Source organism: Dacryopinax primogenitus (assembly GCF_000292625.1).
Source record: "Dacryopinax primogenitus strain DJM-731 SS1 chromosome Unknown DACRYscaffold_8, whole genome shotgun sequence".
Taxonomy (NCBI): Eukaryota; Fungi; Basidiomycota; class Dacrymycetes; order Dacrymycetales; family Dacrymycetaceae; genus Dacryopinax; species Dacryopinax primogenitus.
In genome coordinates, this window is record NW_024467205.1 from 785592 (window position 1) to 800908 (window position 15317).

Below are 15317 nucleotides of genomic sequence, written 5' to 3' on the forward strand. Positions count from 1 at the left end.
CCTCGACGCTCCCTTCGACGACGACAACGACCACACGACGACGACGACGTCCCGCATACCCTCGGCATCATCAATGCCTTCCCCAGAAACAGATGTCTCCACTGCCCAAAGTGCGAAAGTGAACGGACATGCCCACAGACCAGAGACGCCAACGCCCCCTTCCACCTCTGCCTCAGCGTCGGCGTCCACGTCCACGTCCTCAACATCCGCATCAGCCCGTCCTTCGCTAGACGAGCTCCCCTCCCCCCTTCCAGCGCAGAAACCTGACACTCCCCTGCTAGGAGCACACGACCCTCCTGTGCGTGTCCGCCTGCTGGAAGACGCGCTCAAGAAAGAGCGAGAGGAGAAACAGGCTCTGGCGGCGCAGTATAATGGGCTTGTGGAGAAACTGCAGCATATGCGTACGAGCTTGGGCACAAAGTTGAAGTTGGATGCGGTGCGTCTGCTGCCTTCCTCGTTTCTCCCTCTCGGCTCGCTTTGATGGGTGCATGACGCTTGATGCTCATGCTTTGTTGTAGGAGGAACTGGACAAACGCGAACAGGCTATCTCGGTGCTCACGGCTCGGGGTGAGGAGCAAGCCCAAGAATTAGAGACGCTACGGATCGAGCTCTCCGCCGTCTCCGACCAGGGGGCGACGCTCTCTTCCGAACTTGCGCTGCTACGGTCCCGCACCGGGCAGCTTGATGCGCTCGAGGTTGAGCTGCAAGCGCTACGCTCGGAGAGGGAGAAGGACAGGCTAGATCGGGAAGAGGAGAACCGGGGATGGGAGAGGGAGAGGGTTGGGTGGGAAGGGGAGAGAGAGGGTTGGGAGGAGAGAGAGAGGGCTTGGGAGAGGGAGAGGAGGGAGGCGGACGTCCTCCGTGAGAGGTGGGAGGAGGAGCGAGCGAGAGCGACCAACTTGGAGGGCGTGTTGGAGGACTTTATGGCTGGTTAGTCACTTGCTTTCTTTCTGGGAAATTGGACTGAAATCTCGAGGTAAACAGCAAAAGAATCTGAGCTCAAGGTCGCTACTGCCGAACTGGGCGCAAGGCTCCAAACGGCAGAAAAGTCGTTAGCGGAGTACAAAGCCCGCGCACAAACTGCAGAGGTACGTCCCTCTTTCCTAAGTGCTCTAGCTGACAATGCCTGCAGAGCGCACTGGCCAAGTCGGCACTGTCTTCCGTCCGATGCGGCGAGCTGGAAAAAGAAGTCAAGGAGAAGAACCTCTTGATCGGAAAGTTGAGGCATGAGGCGGTCATCATCAACGAGCACTTGACAGAAGCTTTGCGCCGTCTGCGAAAATCCAGTTCGGAGAACAATGTTGACCGGTGCGTTTCCCCTTCCTCACAACTGACAGCTAACAGACTGACCACATGCATCCAGACGCCTCATAACCAACACCCTCCTCGCCTTCCTCTCTACTCCCAGGGCAGACTCGAAACGCTTCGAGATGCTCTCCCTGCTCGCCTCCGTCCTAGGGTGGAACGACGACGAGCGGTCCAAAGCCGGTCTGCAGCGTCAACCGGGGACAGGCAGCAGCAGCGCAACGCGACGCGTCCCTTCCACAGCGCGGTCTGCTTCTTCTGCCGGAACCCCCCCGGCCCAGGGGGACGAAACAGAGAGCTTCTCAAAGATGTGGGTCGAGTTCCTGCTCAAGGAGTCCTCTCAGCCCCTCTCGCCCACATCGGCATTCACGACTTCCTCATCGATACCGGGCGGGCTGAGCCTGCCGTCTACTGCTCATCCTAGTCCGAGCCCTACACCGACCGCGAGCACGTTCTCGGGCTTGTTGAGCCCTAATACTGGGCTTGTGTCGTTGCCCAAGGAGGACCTGTTTGCCCCTGCGCAGGGGAATGGGAATGGCTCGGCACCGGGCGCTTTGGTTAGCCAGTTACCGGTAAGGTCACCTCCCCAGGGTACCATAGGCCTGCCCGGGATCGCGAGTTGGAGCAGTTCAAATGGGGGCACTCCGGCAGGTAGGAGAGTGTAGCCCCCCCCTTCCCCGTTGATGGTGAGAATAGGGATGCGATTCGAGTTTGCTGCAGAAAGATGATGGACGCTGTGATGCTGTATATTTACGCTGCCCAAAAGGCCGTGCATACTTACATTAGTATGAATTATAGTTGTGTGTTTATTATTGTGAACAGTGGGAGGGGATATACATCCCTTGCCTGGTTTGTTCCGTTTCCCTCAACTTTTTTTCTTCCATTTGCCATCCCTTCAACGACGACGACAACAACAACAGCGACGACGACGATGACCATCCAAGTTGCGCTCGTCGGCACAGGCCTCGTAGGCAGCGCCATCCTCGGCCAGCTCGCCCTCCCCACTTTGGCCAAACACTGTCTCCTCGTCTCTCTCTCCAACAGCAAGCGCACCCTCTTCTCACCAGGCGGCATCCCCCTCCCCCTCCCATCCCCAGATCATGTCCAATCCCAAGGGGAAGAACTATTGCTTTCTCAGGTAGTCGACAAGCTCAAATCCATCAAGGACAAAGCAGAGAAGACAGTGCTAATCGACTCGACCGCCTCGTCCACCGTGGCAGAGTCTTACCCAGACATCCTCCAAGCAGGCATATCCATCCTCACGCCCAACAAGCTCGCTCTCTCTTCCAGCGCCGCCCTCTTTGCTCGTATACAGGAGACGCTCGCTGCCGACCCGAGCGTGCGCCTGTTGCACGAAGCGACTGTCGGTGCTGGCCTGCCTATCATCTCGACGCTGAACGACCTCGTACGGACGGGGGATAAGGTCAAGCGCATAGAGGGCGTCTTCTCCGGCACTCTTTCGTACATCTTCAACCACTTTTCTCCTCCTTCTGCGCCGTCCCCACCACCAAAGTTCAGCGATATCGTCGCCCGTGCTAAAGAACTTGGGTACACTGAGCCCAACCCACACGCCGACTTGAACGGCAGCGACGTCGCTCGGAAACTGACGATCCTCGCTCGCCTGCTGCCTGAGACGCCTATCCCTCTCCCAGAGGGGTACCAGAGCGTACCGACGAGTTCTCTCTCTCCTGAGGGACTGGAGGAGGTCGAGGATGGTGATGAGTATGTTAGGAGACTGGCGGATAGCGATTATGAGTTCGAGAGCCTGAGGAGGCAGGCGCAGGATATGGGCCAGGTGCTGAGGTACGTCGGTGTAGTAGATGTCGAGAAGGGCATCGTCAAGGCATCGCTTGAGACGTGAGTAATTGTTTGCAGTGAGTATGTAGAATGGCCTGACGTTGTCGTTTCCCAGATACCCAGCTACACACCCGTTCGCAACCAGCTTGGGCGGCAGCGACAACATCATCGCCTTCCACACCGAGCGTTACAATCGTCCACTCATCATCCAAGGCGCAGGAGCAGGAGCAGCAGTGACCGCTATGGGCGTCATGTCCGATTTATTAAAGCTCGTATAGATATAACATCTGACAAGTACAAGAAAGGGAGATACCCAAAGACTCGTAGACTCGTAAAGAAGTAATACATCAGGCGAAGAGGACGACGCCCCGTGCCCTGTCTATCTTTACCAATCCTCTGCCTACCGCGCCGTATACACCTCTGAGCGCCTTCTCCCCCGGATCGGGAAAGGCTCGCTCAGCGGCGAACTTCTTGAGCTGGTCCTTGAGCGAGTTGAGTGGGACCATGAGCGAGGGTGAGGCCAGGAGCATGGCTAGAAGTTTGGCGAGCAGGACAGTGTCTGGCGTCGGGTTGCTCGGGTTTGGTGCGAAGGAAGAGACGGAGGATGGTTGGAGAGGTGACTGGGGCGGCGAAGGCGGGGTAAGGAGTTCATTCAGTAGAGCCCTACGAGCCGGCGTGAGCATGATGTTAATGAGCAGAATAGACAGGCGTACAGCGTGTCCCTTGGTGAGAGGGAAGAGCCCTCCTGGACAGATGCGTCCAATACCTGACCAGCAGAAGTAGACCAGATCTTATTCTGCATCGAACAGTAAGAGTTTTGCTCATCTATGTGCAGCCCACATACCAATGCAATCTCCATCGACGGAGTGATGTTCTCCTCTTCCCGAGGTGGAACTGCCGCTTGCACAATACGTTCTGGCTGTGATCCAATCTCTGGCTTTTGGGAAGGCCTTAGGATGACGGTCACCTCGTCCATCTCTTCTCCATCTTCGTCAGGCATGTCCATGTCCGGCTCGGCCATCTCGTCCAAGAGGCTTCCGGGTTCCTCATCCTGCTCCTTCAAGTCGAAGCTATCTTCGTCCACCCCAGCCTCGCCAAGCGTCTCATCTTCACCGTCCTCCTCTTCCAAGCCCAGAATACCTCGGCGCACGTTAGCAGATCTTACAGCAAGGGGAGTCTCCTGTCGCAGGATACGCTCTGCAGTACTCGCGCTGCTCACGCTCGTCTCCGCCGCAGCTCGGGAACCGGTAGCCGGCAAGCCCATTGAGCGAGCAAGAGTGTTGTTCGCCAAGAATGGATTATCTTCGTCGTCCGCCTTCGTCCCCCCTGAGGCCGAGATCCTGGAGGGCGTGGCGTGCTTGAACTCGCGAACACGAGCACGGACTGCATCCCTCTTCTGACGTACGGATGCAATCGTACTCTCGAGGTCGTGAACAGAGGATTCGATGTCTTTGAGGGATGCTTGTTCCGTCTGAGGACCGGTGCTGCTTGATACTGGCCGCTTCTAACAACCAAACGGTCAGTTATTTCTCGCCTCATGTTCTTCTACTCACAGTCGCCAGGTCAGCTTGCAATTCCGCAATCGATTCATGAATCGCAGCTGATCGTTCGAGAAGTTGAAGGATATGTTGCTTCGCCCTCGGCATACTGTCGTACTGTTCAACCAGCTCCAGCGCTGCGCCTGCAAGGACCTCGACGCTCTCCTCTCCTAGCCTCACCCCACTCGCTGGCTCATCTTTCTCAGAAGCCTTCTTAATCTTCGCATTCCCCGCTCCGGTGATGCTTGCCTCCCTCCTCCCAATGTCGTCCCCTTCCAGCCGCACGAGCTTCCGCTCGCTCTCGTCCGCATCTCGAATGATATCGATGATAGGTACGTTTCCCAATAACGAATGAGTGAATGGACCGGGTGGTTTGGTGTTCGCACCGCAGGTTTGGGTGATGAGGGACGCTGTATGCGCAAGTCTGGATGAGACGGCGAGGAGTGACATGGTCGTTGGATGTCAACTGTGGGACGCGTCGACGCGTCAATGTCGACGCGTCTTTGAACAATGAGAATGAATATGCGTTGATTACAATGATAATCTGAATATCAATGAATATTTGTTGTTTGTCATGTTGTACAAGTGCAAATACAAGGTATAATTGCTACAACTCCATCCTCCATCACTCATAATCACTCAACAATGCCTCTCTATCCAAGCCCTTGATCGGATACTTCTCTCCAACAAGTTCACGCACCACCATGACCAGTCTATCCAATCTAGTCAACATATCATACGTCGTCAGCACTCCCGTCACGAGTGTCATGTACCCTTCGTCGGTCAACATCTCGTACGTGAGGTCCTGCTTGTCGATCATCCGAACAGAGGGAGACTCTGCTCTGGGCTCTTCTAGTCGGACGTGCTTGTCGGCTAGAGGATGATCGTTCGGGTCTCGAAATGCTGAAAAGGGCTCGCGGGGTGTTCCTGGTATAGGACTTTCTCTGCCTGGTGTATCGGTACCATTTTGGCCACGTCTCGCATCTATGTCACCAGCGTGTGGGACACGCAGGCCATATTTCTTGTCGAACGCGCGGTCGACTAGCGGCGTAGGAAGAATCTGGGGCAGAGGTGCACCCGTCTTCAGCGCAGTAGCAAGGATGTAGTAGATCGCCATCGTATCTCCGATGAAAGTAGGCTGGAGGAAACGTGTCCGCAAAACGAGTCCTTCTCGCCATCGTTTATCGATGTGAGCTTGCCCGATCCGCCAATAGACTGTCATCAGCTGTCCGAGGAGGTCCGATAACTCCAAAAGTGTTTCCTGCAGCTTGCGATACTTCGCCGCTGGCCAGCGTCCTTCTAGCGTGGGTTCATACTCGGCCGCATCGATTCGGAGAGTTAGATACGTCCGCAGTTTCGCATTGATCCGAACGATGCTGTCGACTATCAAAGTGTCCGGACCATGATGCGCACGGCTGCAATGGATATTAGCAATGGACAAGCGCTATGGGACCACTGCTTACCCTGCATATGACAGCAGTTCTGCATGCATCGTGCCCATCTGTGCGATACTTCGTGACAATGTTCTCCGCACAGAATGTCTCGACGTTTCCGGCGGAATCAGGGCAAAGATAGCCGCGATCGAGATGCCAATCACAACCGTGAGGAATCGCCGCCAACCGCCTTCCCACCCTACACCAATATTGACGGACGTAAACCCACCGACGCCGTCCTGTCGCGAATAGCCCATGACGAGGAAGATCGTCACGCAGAACAGCACATACATCACCAGGAACGGCGAGTGGATACGGAGGAAGAAGATCACGGGCAGCGTGACTGCCCCCACAGCGGCAAGTCCGTAGGCGTTGCCGTCACTTGAGCCCGAACCAATGTACCAAAGCGTAACTCCAACCACGGCTCCGCAGAATGACGCGATAACACGATACATCCACTGGAGGATCGTATCGCCTGCCCAGCGTTGCAACGTCAGTTGGGCCATGATGATGACCCATAGCCCGCGATTGTTGTAGTAGAAGGAGGCTGTCGTCTGAACATACTGTGGAATCGCGACCACGACAGTGATGATGCCGGCTTTGGCAGCAAAGAACGCGTCACCTCGCCTGAACATGTTCGAGATCCCCCTTTGCACCTTGCCGCCATAATAATAGAAAAGGTTGCTCGGAGCCTCCGCGTCCGGGTCTCGAGCTTCAACAGCCTCGTCGAACTCCTGAAGGCCTTGAATATTCTCAGGATCTTCGTCATCAAGCTCATTCGCGTCACTCCTACTGCCGCGCCCAAGTATACCACCGAACGTAAGGGGTGGAAACCAGAATCTGGATTTCTTGCGTTTCTCTTCCGCCTCCAACACCGCTTCCAGCATGATGAGGAGTGCTTGGGCAAAGTCGATGAGGTGGAAACAGTATATGCTGACGAAGAACAGACCCCGATAAGGTGTCGCCGGTGTCAGCGCGTGATGTCGATACACCTCGATTGGGCGAAGCCTATCCTTGGTCTTGAAAGCCGTGAGCGTGCGCAACAGCTTGTGCTTTATGAAGTCCTTCTTCTGCAGGTCGGCCTTGACCCGTGCTGCTCGATTGGTATTCTGTTGCAGTTTCCACCATTTATCATGCGTGACAGCTTCGAAGAAAGTCTGGATGCTTCCCAGTGCTTCTGCACACACGTTGAGCAGCGGATCTGCAGCGTCTGCAAGGAGGACCTGCATCTTCTCCACGTACTCCATCTCGCGCGGAACGAGAAAACGCGCATGAACAGTGATATACCGCATGCTCTCGAACACCCCGACTGGTCGTGGTCCGTGCAAGCGTGGATGCTCAGGGGAGTCTAGATGCCAATGAAACCAATGATGATCGTCCTTTTTCTCCTTTCGCAACTTGGGCCCTCGAGGCGTCTCCGAGCCGGTATCGGTGAGGCTGACTGTTTCCGACGGGGAAAGCAACGAGTCGCCCAAAGATTCGGTGAGCAGTCGGCGAAGATTCAGATGACTCAGACTATGTCGGTGGTTTTGGTGCGCGATGTCTAGCCGATTCCCGGTCTGGTCTTCAGAACGACGAACGTCGAGAGGGGTGCTACTCTGATGGGACTGCGTGACATTCAACTGACTGGCGCTTTGTTCAGGGGGCGTCTTCCCATTTTCGGGTCCACCGTTCTTCTTCTCCGCTGCGCCAGGGGCAGCAGAATCCTGCATACGTCCCAACTGATCTGCAGAATCCTGAGGTGACGGCGAAGGAGCGCGAGAGGGAGCTCGAGAGCTGAATTGTGAATTCGCACTTTCCTCCGCATGTTTCTTCCTCTCCAGCCACTCGCTGACAGTACTATGGAAGTACGCCATGCCTCCTACAAGTTCGTTCAGTTAGAAAGTCCCGCATATACGCAGCACACACACCAATTCGGATGACAAGTCTTCTCACGCTGTCCTGCAGATCGCGAAGGTCGTTGTGGCTAAACCTTCCCCATATGATCTCCCGATTCAGGTTGCTCCCCGACACGTCCAGTGCTTGATATGCTGCGCCCAAGGCCTCACGCTGGGATTTCAGCTTGTCGTATTCCTTCCACTCGTCTGTCCCCGGGGTCGCGCCCAGCATCTTGGGCTGCTCGTCTATGACAGTCTTCATCTGGCTGATGGCGGCGATATATCGCCTGCAATACTGTTCCTGCACTGTTTCGGGAAAGATGAGCACTGAGCCGAGGATGGCGACGGCGGTGAACATCAGCATAGGGATGACGAAAACGTTGGCGAGGACGGGGTCGAAGGAGGGTATGAGAGCGCCGTAGGTGAGCACGACGTCCATCACGATGCACGCGAAGATACTGGATGTTGGCTGGCCGAAGGAGGGGGTGAGTTTAGATCGCAGGTATGTCATGACAGCCACGCCTGCCAGCGTGTGAGCGGCATTCGAGAGGTAATGCGATGGACGAACCGACACCTAGGAAGGCAGCCATGACTGCACTGGACGCAGTCTCAAGGAAGACCCCATCGAAGATAGCAAACTGGAGAAACGCTTCTGGATTGGTTGCCTGTAACCCGGGGTAACGATCTGACTCTCTCTATCACTTGTTTCAGCAACCGAAGGACATAGACAACAATATACTGCGCACCTGAAGGGCATCTAGAGGCACTACATTTGATCGGACTCGGACTGCGATGGCATACGCGATCGTCACCCATACCCATGCAAACCCGATGAAGACAAATATGCCTATAGTCTTGTCAAGGAAGATAGCGAGGGGGTCGCTCGGTGGACTAGTCACGAACCATCAGCTTCTTGAATGCAATAGACAGAGTGTACTCACTTTATTATAGCAGCAACCATAATGAAGAACGACGCTTGACCCATCGCATGTTCCACAGGCATGACAAGGAGCAGCACCCAGCATATCCATCCCACGATTGCACATCGGATAGCCGGCTTCCATAGTTCCCACTGTGTGATCTTACCGGGTATCCAAGAGACGAATTTTGGTATGCGTGGTTTGAAGTGTAAGACCATGGCTGAGTGCCACTGTCTGTTAGGGAATACTCGTGTGGGCGACGACAGTGATGGGCATGCGGGCAATGCTGTTGAACAGATCACTGCGCGATGATGGCCACACGGTGAGGAGGCATTGTGGTAGTGGCGATGTAAGAACTCATTAATGACCATGTCGGTCACGTGAGAACCTGTTCTGTAATTAATAGCAAGAGCATTGTGTTCCAGTTTCTATCACAAGAGCACATATAAACACCAGGTTATTTTAACTGAGTGGCCACATCAGCAAGACTTTGGCTTGATGTGGTAAGTGAAGAACATCATAGCTGGAGTCCGACCTTTGCAACCACTGAATGGGGCAGCTTCAAAGATGATTTCATAGCTGTAACAATTACTTTGTAGTATTTGCCAATATATGTCTCCCATGCCCCAAAGTTGCTCCGACCAATGATAAGAGTCATAATGCCATCACTCGATGACCACTGCATAGTCACCTCTCCGCCGGGTCGTCCTCGTCGCGTCGAACGCGCATGTCCGACGACGAATACGACCACCTCGAGTTTCCCCAGTTCACCGCCTCAGATCTCGCACAGATCGATGCTCTCTCTTCGTCTCCACCTAAGGTAGTCCCCATCCCTCCAGCAACACAGTCCAAGCCTATCAGCATGGCGTCTGGTCTGCCGCTGCTGTCTATGTTCAGGATGTCTCGCGCTCTGAGCGTGACGGACCTAACCAACCCGCTGTGGTGCGAATACCAGTTCTCGTACTCGCTGTTTGGGAAGAGGAATTTGCCTATGGATTTGAGACCGGATAAGATCGAGCTGCCGAATGGGAGAGAAATCGTGGTGAACAAGGAGAGGGAGAAGACGGGAGATAGGATCATGAAGAAGGGCCAGGTGCGTGTTCTCCCTCTGAAAGTCGCTTGTTCATATTGTATGCAGGACGTACACAAAATACTTGAAAGAGAGATCCACCCTGTTGAAGTGAGGGTAAAAGCAGAAACAGGCGAGGAGTACATGGGATTACGACTCATCAGCATGTCCACTGGTATCAGGACCATCCTTGATTCTGGATATACTGTTCGTCTGCCTGCTGTATGCACTTTCGTGTCTGTATCTGATGCGCTGCAGCGCGAGTTTCCGGTCTTCGGATACCTGCACAACCAGCACGTTACGGGGATCATCGTGCGCTGCTTTACCCGACAGAGTATGTGCTCAGCTCATGATATCTAGGATGAAATCCGCCGAACAGCAATACCAAAGCAGTCAGAACCCGACAAGCCCTCAACACAACCATCGATCACCTCTTTTTTCTCCCCTAAAAAACTCAAGCCGAGCGCCCCACCACCGCCTACGCATATCCTCAGCCTCATCGACACGAAAACACGACAATCCCCGACTCTTCCAGATCCCAAAAGCACCCCCTCTGTATCCGCATGTCTCCAGCTGATGATGTACAAGAAGCTACTTGATTCCCTCCTGGCTCCGCCGCCGAACGCATTCGATTTCGAGTCTTATTTCGTCTCTACTGGACTTGACGAAACCCAGCCATTTGGCGACTGGTTCATCGCGAGCATTCACGAGCTGGTGGAGGATTCTGGCTTCGAGGGGCTGCAAACTGCGGTCTGCTTGAAAGATATGGCGTCTGCATGGTCTAAAGCGGTGGAACAGCTCGGCGTGGAGAAGGTGGACGATACTCTGGAGGTCGTTTACCGCCTGCAGCCACGACCAAAGTTCCGTCGAGCAAGGGGAGCAGCGGCCACCGCCTCGCCCCCCCTTGCCTCAGTGGTGGAGGATCGTGGCACTCCGCCGCTTCCGGACATGACGGAGACAGACGTCCCCCAGGATGTTATCTTTCTCTCCTCTCCACCGTGCGCTATGCCTGGTGCGTTTAACGGGATCACTGATCGGTCATTCGCTGTTCATTCGGACGAGGAAAGGGAGCTCCGCGAGTCTGAGCGGCAGATCATCGATATGGTTAAGCAAGAGAGCCTAGGAGGGCAAGCGCCGGATACGCCGATCGCACGGCCTGTCGCACTCCCGCTGCAGTCCAAGCTGGATGAAGCCGTGATCCTGGGATGTCACAGATTCTCGTACTCGGAAACGCAGGTCGATGCCCATATTGACAAGATGCTGGCGCTTTGGACTGGGGATCGCGAGCCGATTGGTGTGGACGTTGAGGACGTGAATCGATGTTGGTATGTGATGTTGCTTCTCTGCTTACAAGTTGGCTTATAAGTGCGACAGGAGATGTCCTTATGAGGAAGGCTGTGAATGGAGGGAGATGAAAGCGAAGGAGTTTACTTCCAAGACTGGCGTTCATATATCCGGTTAGAATTTCTCATCATTATGGACGGTCTTGTTGTTCTTTAGGGAAAGGTATTTGGGTGTATGAATAACAAATGCATAAAAACAAATGAACACTGTTAACATCAGAATTACTTTAGTTTCGACCCCTAAGACGGAAGCAATGCGCCGTCGTCATTCGCAGCTCAACGTCCGCGTCGTCGACAGCCCTTCCTCAGACGACGACCTCGCACTTTCAGACGTTCCCCACCGCTCAACACTCGTTACAATGTCACTTCCCAGATCAGCGTACGACCCACGCAGGGTGTGCGTTATCCCATTCCCAATCACTCCATTCCTGAGGCACAAGCGTGCCATTGGCGTGTATGCCGCTGGTGCTCTCGTGCGCTCACCGTTTCATAACGTTTACAAGCACTGACCATGACCAGTTCGCAATGGCCCAATGGCTCTTCTTCGACGCTGCCATTCTCTCTGCTCACGCTAAGCCCCCGCCTGATGCACCATACGATGAAGTCCCCGTACACGTCACATTCGTCGACTGGATCCCGGGCATCTGCAGTACTCTCGGCATGCTCGTCGTCAACCTTATCAACAGGGAGCGGCTGCTTGGTGAAGGAGGGATAGGTGGGGGATGGGGTGAGGGCGGCGTTGTATGGCGGGCAAGGCTATATCTGTTCCTTGGCTTTGCGCTCATGGCGGGCGGTCTCGCAGGCAGCGTGGTGCGTGCTCCTTCCCTCTAACTTCATCACGCTCTTCGTTAACCTAGCACGGTAGACAATCCTTGTGCTGAAGTATATCATCCCCGACTACCCCGATAAGTACGAGTACTACGGCGTGGCGAACGTAGCCCAGAACGTTTGTATCATGTTCTCCGCTGTCGCGCTCTGGCTCGCCCAGAACACACAGGGCGAGTACGAGTACCGGTTAGCGCTGTGAGCTCCTGTAGGACATCATTACCACTTCTTCTCAGATAGTTAATATTATAACATGCCCTGTGGCGAGTATGTGGACAGGCACATGAGTAAGGCTAGTGGCACAATCTCTAATCTTGCCTCTTAATTGTCGAGATCTACATCTTCTCCAGCGGCCGCAAGCTAAGCAGCCTCAACCCGGTACCCAGTACGTCCCTCGCGCAGACGAACAACCACAGCCGAGCCAAAGCCAGCTCCTTCTCCTGGCCTAGGACGACAAGCGTCTCCCATGCTCCGGAAATCGCATGGCTCAGCTTGAACAGGTAAGTCACCACGCCCGACGGTTCATACGTCTTGAGCGCAGTCCGCACGACGTCGGGGTACGCCGCGAGGAGAGCAACGATCGCCCGCGCGCCGGCTTCGACCAGCAGCTCCGTTTTCACCGTGCTGACATCGGTGGGGATCGTGAGCCCAGCGTCGGCCGCCCGCCGCTGGACAGAGCAGAGCCGGGCATGGGCGTACTGCAGGTAAGGGCCAGTGTCGCCCTCGAAGGAGAGCATCCGCGACCAGTTAAACGTGTAGTTGTTGATCCTACACCCGATGAGCATGGTCTCTATAGCGGCGGGGAGAACTCACCGCTTCGCCGCCATGTCCTGGATCTTGACTGCGCTCATGCCAATCTCGTCCGCTGTCTTTTCGGGATTCTCGACATTCGCATACTTGGCCTCGTTCTTCCTCATCTGCTCGTGCATGACCTCGCCGGCCTCGTTGAGGATATGATCTAGTGAGACGGCGGTGCCTTTCCGGGAGGACATGCCAGCGACCATGCCAAAGTTGACGTGCTCAAGCGTCTTGGCCCAGGGTAGGCCCATGAGGTCGAGTACCTTGAAGAATTGCGCTAAATGAAGATCTTGCTGCGAGGCGACGACATAGATCATCTTGTCGAAATGGTACTTGTCGTACCGTTCGATGGCACCCGCAATATCCCGTGTGATGTAGAGTGAAGTGCCATCTACACCCTATGAGCAATAGCAAAACAATGCCATCGCACTCACCCTTCTTCTGCAATATCGTGCTTCCCAGCTTCCACTTGTCCAGTTTAACAAGCTTCGCTCCGTCCTCTCCAGTCTCCACGAGCCCCATAGTCTGCATCTTCTCCACCGCGTCTTGCATCGCCTTCTGGCTGACGGTGCTCTCGCCTCCATAGACGTCAAACTCGATATTGAGCCGCTCGTAGCTCTGCTTATACCTCTCCAGCGAGAAGTCGCGGAACCGCTTCCATTGCTTGACAGCAGCCTCGTCGCCGTCTTCCATGCGCTTGAAGAACTCCCGCGCAGCATCGTGCACTGCCTTGCCTTCTTCACCTTCCTTCTCTCCATCCCGGTTGATCTTGACGTACACGTCGTACAGATGGTGGATCGCGTCCGTCTTCAACGCCTCTTCTGAGCCGTACCGGTCGAATCCGACCGCGACCATACCGAACTGCTTGCCCCAGTCGCCGAGGTAGTTGATCGTCGTGACGTCCCATCCCGTAGCTCGGTGGACATTGGACAGGAATGCGCCAATGATGGTTGACCGCAGATGACCAGCATGGAACTCTTTCGCGATGTTTGGAGAGGAGTATTCTGCGGAGGATGAGCAAACATATAGAAGATGCGGTGGAACGCACCGATGATGACCTTCTTCCCCTTTCCACTATGGTTGCACCCATACTCCGCCTTCTTGCTCGGCGTGTGATAGGTAAGGTCGTTAATCTGGTCCAGCACTTTCCGCACCAGCGTCGGAGTCCGCATCATAAACGAGACGAAGGCCTTATCCTGCACCGCGCTCTCAACCATATCGTCCGGCTGGAAGGCGTCGACGACCTTCTTTGCCCACTCATCTGGCTTGCCACTGAGGCGGAACCTGGGGATGGCGACGGTGAAGTCTGCCTCTTTCTTGCCGATGTCGATGCCCTCGTAGGCTTTTTCAATAGGAATGCCGAGCGGAGCTGCGAGCTTGGATGCGACGGCGAGACGGAACGCGTCGAGTGCGCAGATTTGTGGCTCAACACCTGGGATAGCGGGGTATGCAGAGTACGCTGATTGCACGCCGTTGGATGTTGTTGCTGCCATTCTACGAAAAGTGTGATTGATTGGTCGATGATGGTATGTACTGAGAGCGAAAGATCGACGAGTAAAAGTAAGTATATATGCCACTTTGGCCCTTTTCTTGCAGTTGAAGTGGTAATTGTCAGTGCTGTGTTGATCAAGTCGTCGAGTCAGGGTTACAATCAAAACGTAAATGTCAAACTTGATAAAATAATTTAATACACAGCCACTTGCAAGGGTCCATTCCATTAATAAAATGCGTATTATTCCCGATATCTAATTTAAGTAAAGAATTCGAAGAAATACAGCGATTACAATGGACAATGGGTGGGTCGCTGGCTTGATATTCAACGACCATCGTTGTCAAAAGGAATATGGAGAACAAGTAAGTCGACATGTCGTGACGGCGTACAGGACTGAAGCAGACCAGGAACTCGACAGACTACCCCCCTCGCGACCTCATAGGCTACGGGCCACGGACTCCCAACCCCAAATGGCCTAACAACGCCAAGATCGCAATATCTATCGTGCTCAACTACGAAGAAGGCTCCGAGTCGACGCCCCTCAACGGGGACGCGTGTACCGAAGTGCTTGGGAGCGAGCTGGGACCCAATGTACGCCCGTTCGAGGACGGACAGAGGGACGTCAACATGGAGAGTATGTATGAGTACGGACCGAGGGCCGGTGTATGGCGCGTCCTGCGTTTACTGGATGAGGTCGGGGTGAAGTGCACCCTCTACGCTGTGGGGCAGGCGATGCTTCTCAACCCTCTCGTTGGGCAGTGGGCGCAACAGAAGGGCCACGAAGCTGCCAGCCACGGATGGCGCTGGATCGACCGGAGTGCCTGGAGTGTGGAGGAAGAAAAGTCCTTTGCGAAGAAGGCGATTGCGGCGATCAAACAAACGGCGGGGAAAGAGCCTAGAGGGTGGTACTATGGCAACGG

At 54.8% G+C, this 15317-nt stretch overlaps 8 protein-coding genes across 8 annotated transcripts in view; 6 read left to right on the forward strand and 2 right to left on the reverse strand.

The window, feature by feature from the left end:
* Positions 1–73: 73 nt before the first annotated feature.
* DACRYDRAFT_51397 (uncharacterized protein) lies at positions 74–1970 on the forward strand (the record flags this gene model as incomplete). The annotated part of the gene is made up of 5 exons (XM_040775038.1): positions 74–436; positions 519–930; positions 985–1088; positions 1133–1308; positions 1364–1970. 5 exons carry the CDS (start codon positions 74–76, stop codon positions 1968–1970), a joined length of 1662 nt encoding a protein of 553 aa, XP_040629202.1.
* A 266-nt stretch (positions 1971–2236) lies between these two features.
* DACRYDRAFT_79089 (uncharacterized protein) lies at positions 2237–3893 on the forward strand (the record flags this gene model as incomplete). Its single annotated transcript, XM_040776374.1, has 3 exons — positions 2237–3162; positions 3218–3765; positions 3816–3893. The coding sequence occupies 2 exons, from the start codon at positions 2237–2239 to the stop codon at positions 3378–3380; spliced, it is 1089 nt and encodes a 362-aa protein (XP_040629203.1). The 3' UTR covers positions 3381–3765; positions 3816–3893.
* A 1372-nt stretch (positions 3894–5265) lies between these two features.
* On the reverse strand, positions 5266–8953 carry DACRYDRAFT_116034 (uncharacterized protein; the record flags this gene model as incomplete). The annotated part of the gene is made up of 6 exons (XM_040770120.1): positions 5266–6055; positions 6104–7934; positions 7984–8472; positions 8519–8645; positions 8697–8841; positions 8892–8953. The coding sequence occupies 6 exons, from the start codon at positions 8951–8953 to the stop codon at positions 5266–5268; spliced, it is 3444 nt and encodes a 1147-aa protein (XP_040629204.1).
* A 1508-nt stretch (positions 8954–10461) lies between these two features.
* DACRYDRAFT_21998 (uncharacterized protein) lies at positions 10462–10947 on the forward strand (the record flags this gene model as incomplete). Its single annotated transcript, XM_040772632.1, has 1 exon — positions 10462–10947. A coding segment is annotated over exon 1 (373 nt), but the record flags the coding sequence as incomplete, so codon positions are not given.
* Positions 10948–11008: 61 nt separating this feature from the next.
* On the forward strand, positions 11009–11445 carry DACRYDRAFT_21999 (uncharacterized protein). Its single transcript, XM_040772633.1, has 2 exons — positions 11009–11264; positions 11314–11445. The coding sequence occupies exons 1-2, from the start codon at positions 11041–11043 to the stop codon at positions 11399–11401; spliced, it is 312 nt and encodes a 103-aa protein (XP_040629206.1). The 5' UTR covers positions 11009–11040; the 3' UTR covers positions 11402–11445.
* A 143-nt stretch (positions 11446–11588) lies between these two features.
* Positions 11589–12363, forward strand: DACRYDRAFT_22000 (UPF0220-domain-containing protein). The gene is made up of 3 exons (XM_040772634.1): positions 11589–11755; positions 11802–12092; positions 12148–12363. Exons 1-3 carry the CDS (start codon positions 11642–11644, stop codon positions 12307–12309), a joined length of 567 nt encoding a protein of 188 aa, XP_040629207.1. The 5' UTR covers positions 11589–11641; the 3' UTR covers positions 12310–12363.
* DACRYDRAFT_22001 (arginyl-tRNA synthetase) lies at positions 12347–14495 on the reverse strand. The gene is made up of 4 exons (XM_040772635.1): positions 13954–14495; positions 13340–13909; positions 12921–13296; positions 12347–12875 (listed from the first exon to the last, which is right to left on the reverse strand). The coding sequence occupies exons 1-4, from the start codon at positions 14396–14398 to the stop codon at positions 12443–12445; spliced, it is 1824 nt and encodes a 607-aa protein (XP_040629208.1). The 5' UTR covers positions 14399–14495; the 3' UTR covers positions 12347–12442.
* Positions 14496–14808: 313 nt separating this feature from the next.
* DACRYDRAFT_51641 (carbohydrate esterase family 4 protein) overlaps positions 14809–15317 on the forward strand; it is a gene marked incomplete at both ends in the record, with an annotated part of 2007 nt that continues 1498 nt past the window's right edge. Inside the window, one exon of the mRNA XM_040775049.1 lies at positions 14809–15299. Coding sequence (XP_040629209.1) covers positions 14809–15299 — 491 coding nt within the window. The remainder of the gene's footprint in view (positions 15300–15317) is intronic.

Coding starts and splice junctions, on each gene's coding strand:
- DACRYDRAFT_21999 (XM_040772633.1), top strand. CDS start 11,041: ATGGTTAAGCAAGAGAGCCTAGGAGGGCAAGCGCCGGATACGCCGATC. Junction 11,265..11,313: donor GAGGACGTGAATCGATGTTG/GTATGTGATGTT, acceptor TAAGTGCGACAG/GAGATGTCCTTATGAGGAAG.
- DACRYDRAFT_22000 (XM_040772634.1), top strand. CDS start 11,642: ATGTCACTTCCCAGATCAGCGTACGACCCACGCAGGGTGTGCGTTATC. Junction 11,756..11,801: donor TGTATGCCGCTGGTGCTCTC/GTGCGCTCACCG, acceptor GACCATGACCAG/TTCGCAATGGCCCAATGGCT. Junction 12,093..12,147: donor GCGGTCTCGCAGGCAGCGTG/GTGCGTGCTCCT, acceptor CTAGCACGGTAG/ACAATCCTTGTGCTGAAGTA.
- DACRYDRAFT_22001 (XM_040772635.1), bottom strand. CDS start 14,398: ATGGCAGCAACAACATCCAACGGCGTGCAATCAGCGTACTCTGCATAC. Junction 13,297..13,339: donor CACGATATTGCAGAAGAAGG/GTGAGTGCGATG, acceptor CATAGGGTGTAG/ATGGCACTTCACTCTACATC. Junction 12,876..12,920: donor CAGGACATGGCGGCGAAGCG/GTGAGTTCTCCC, acceptor CATCGGGTGTAG/GATCAACAACTACACGTTTA.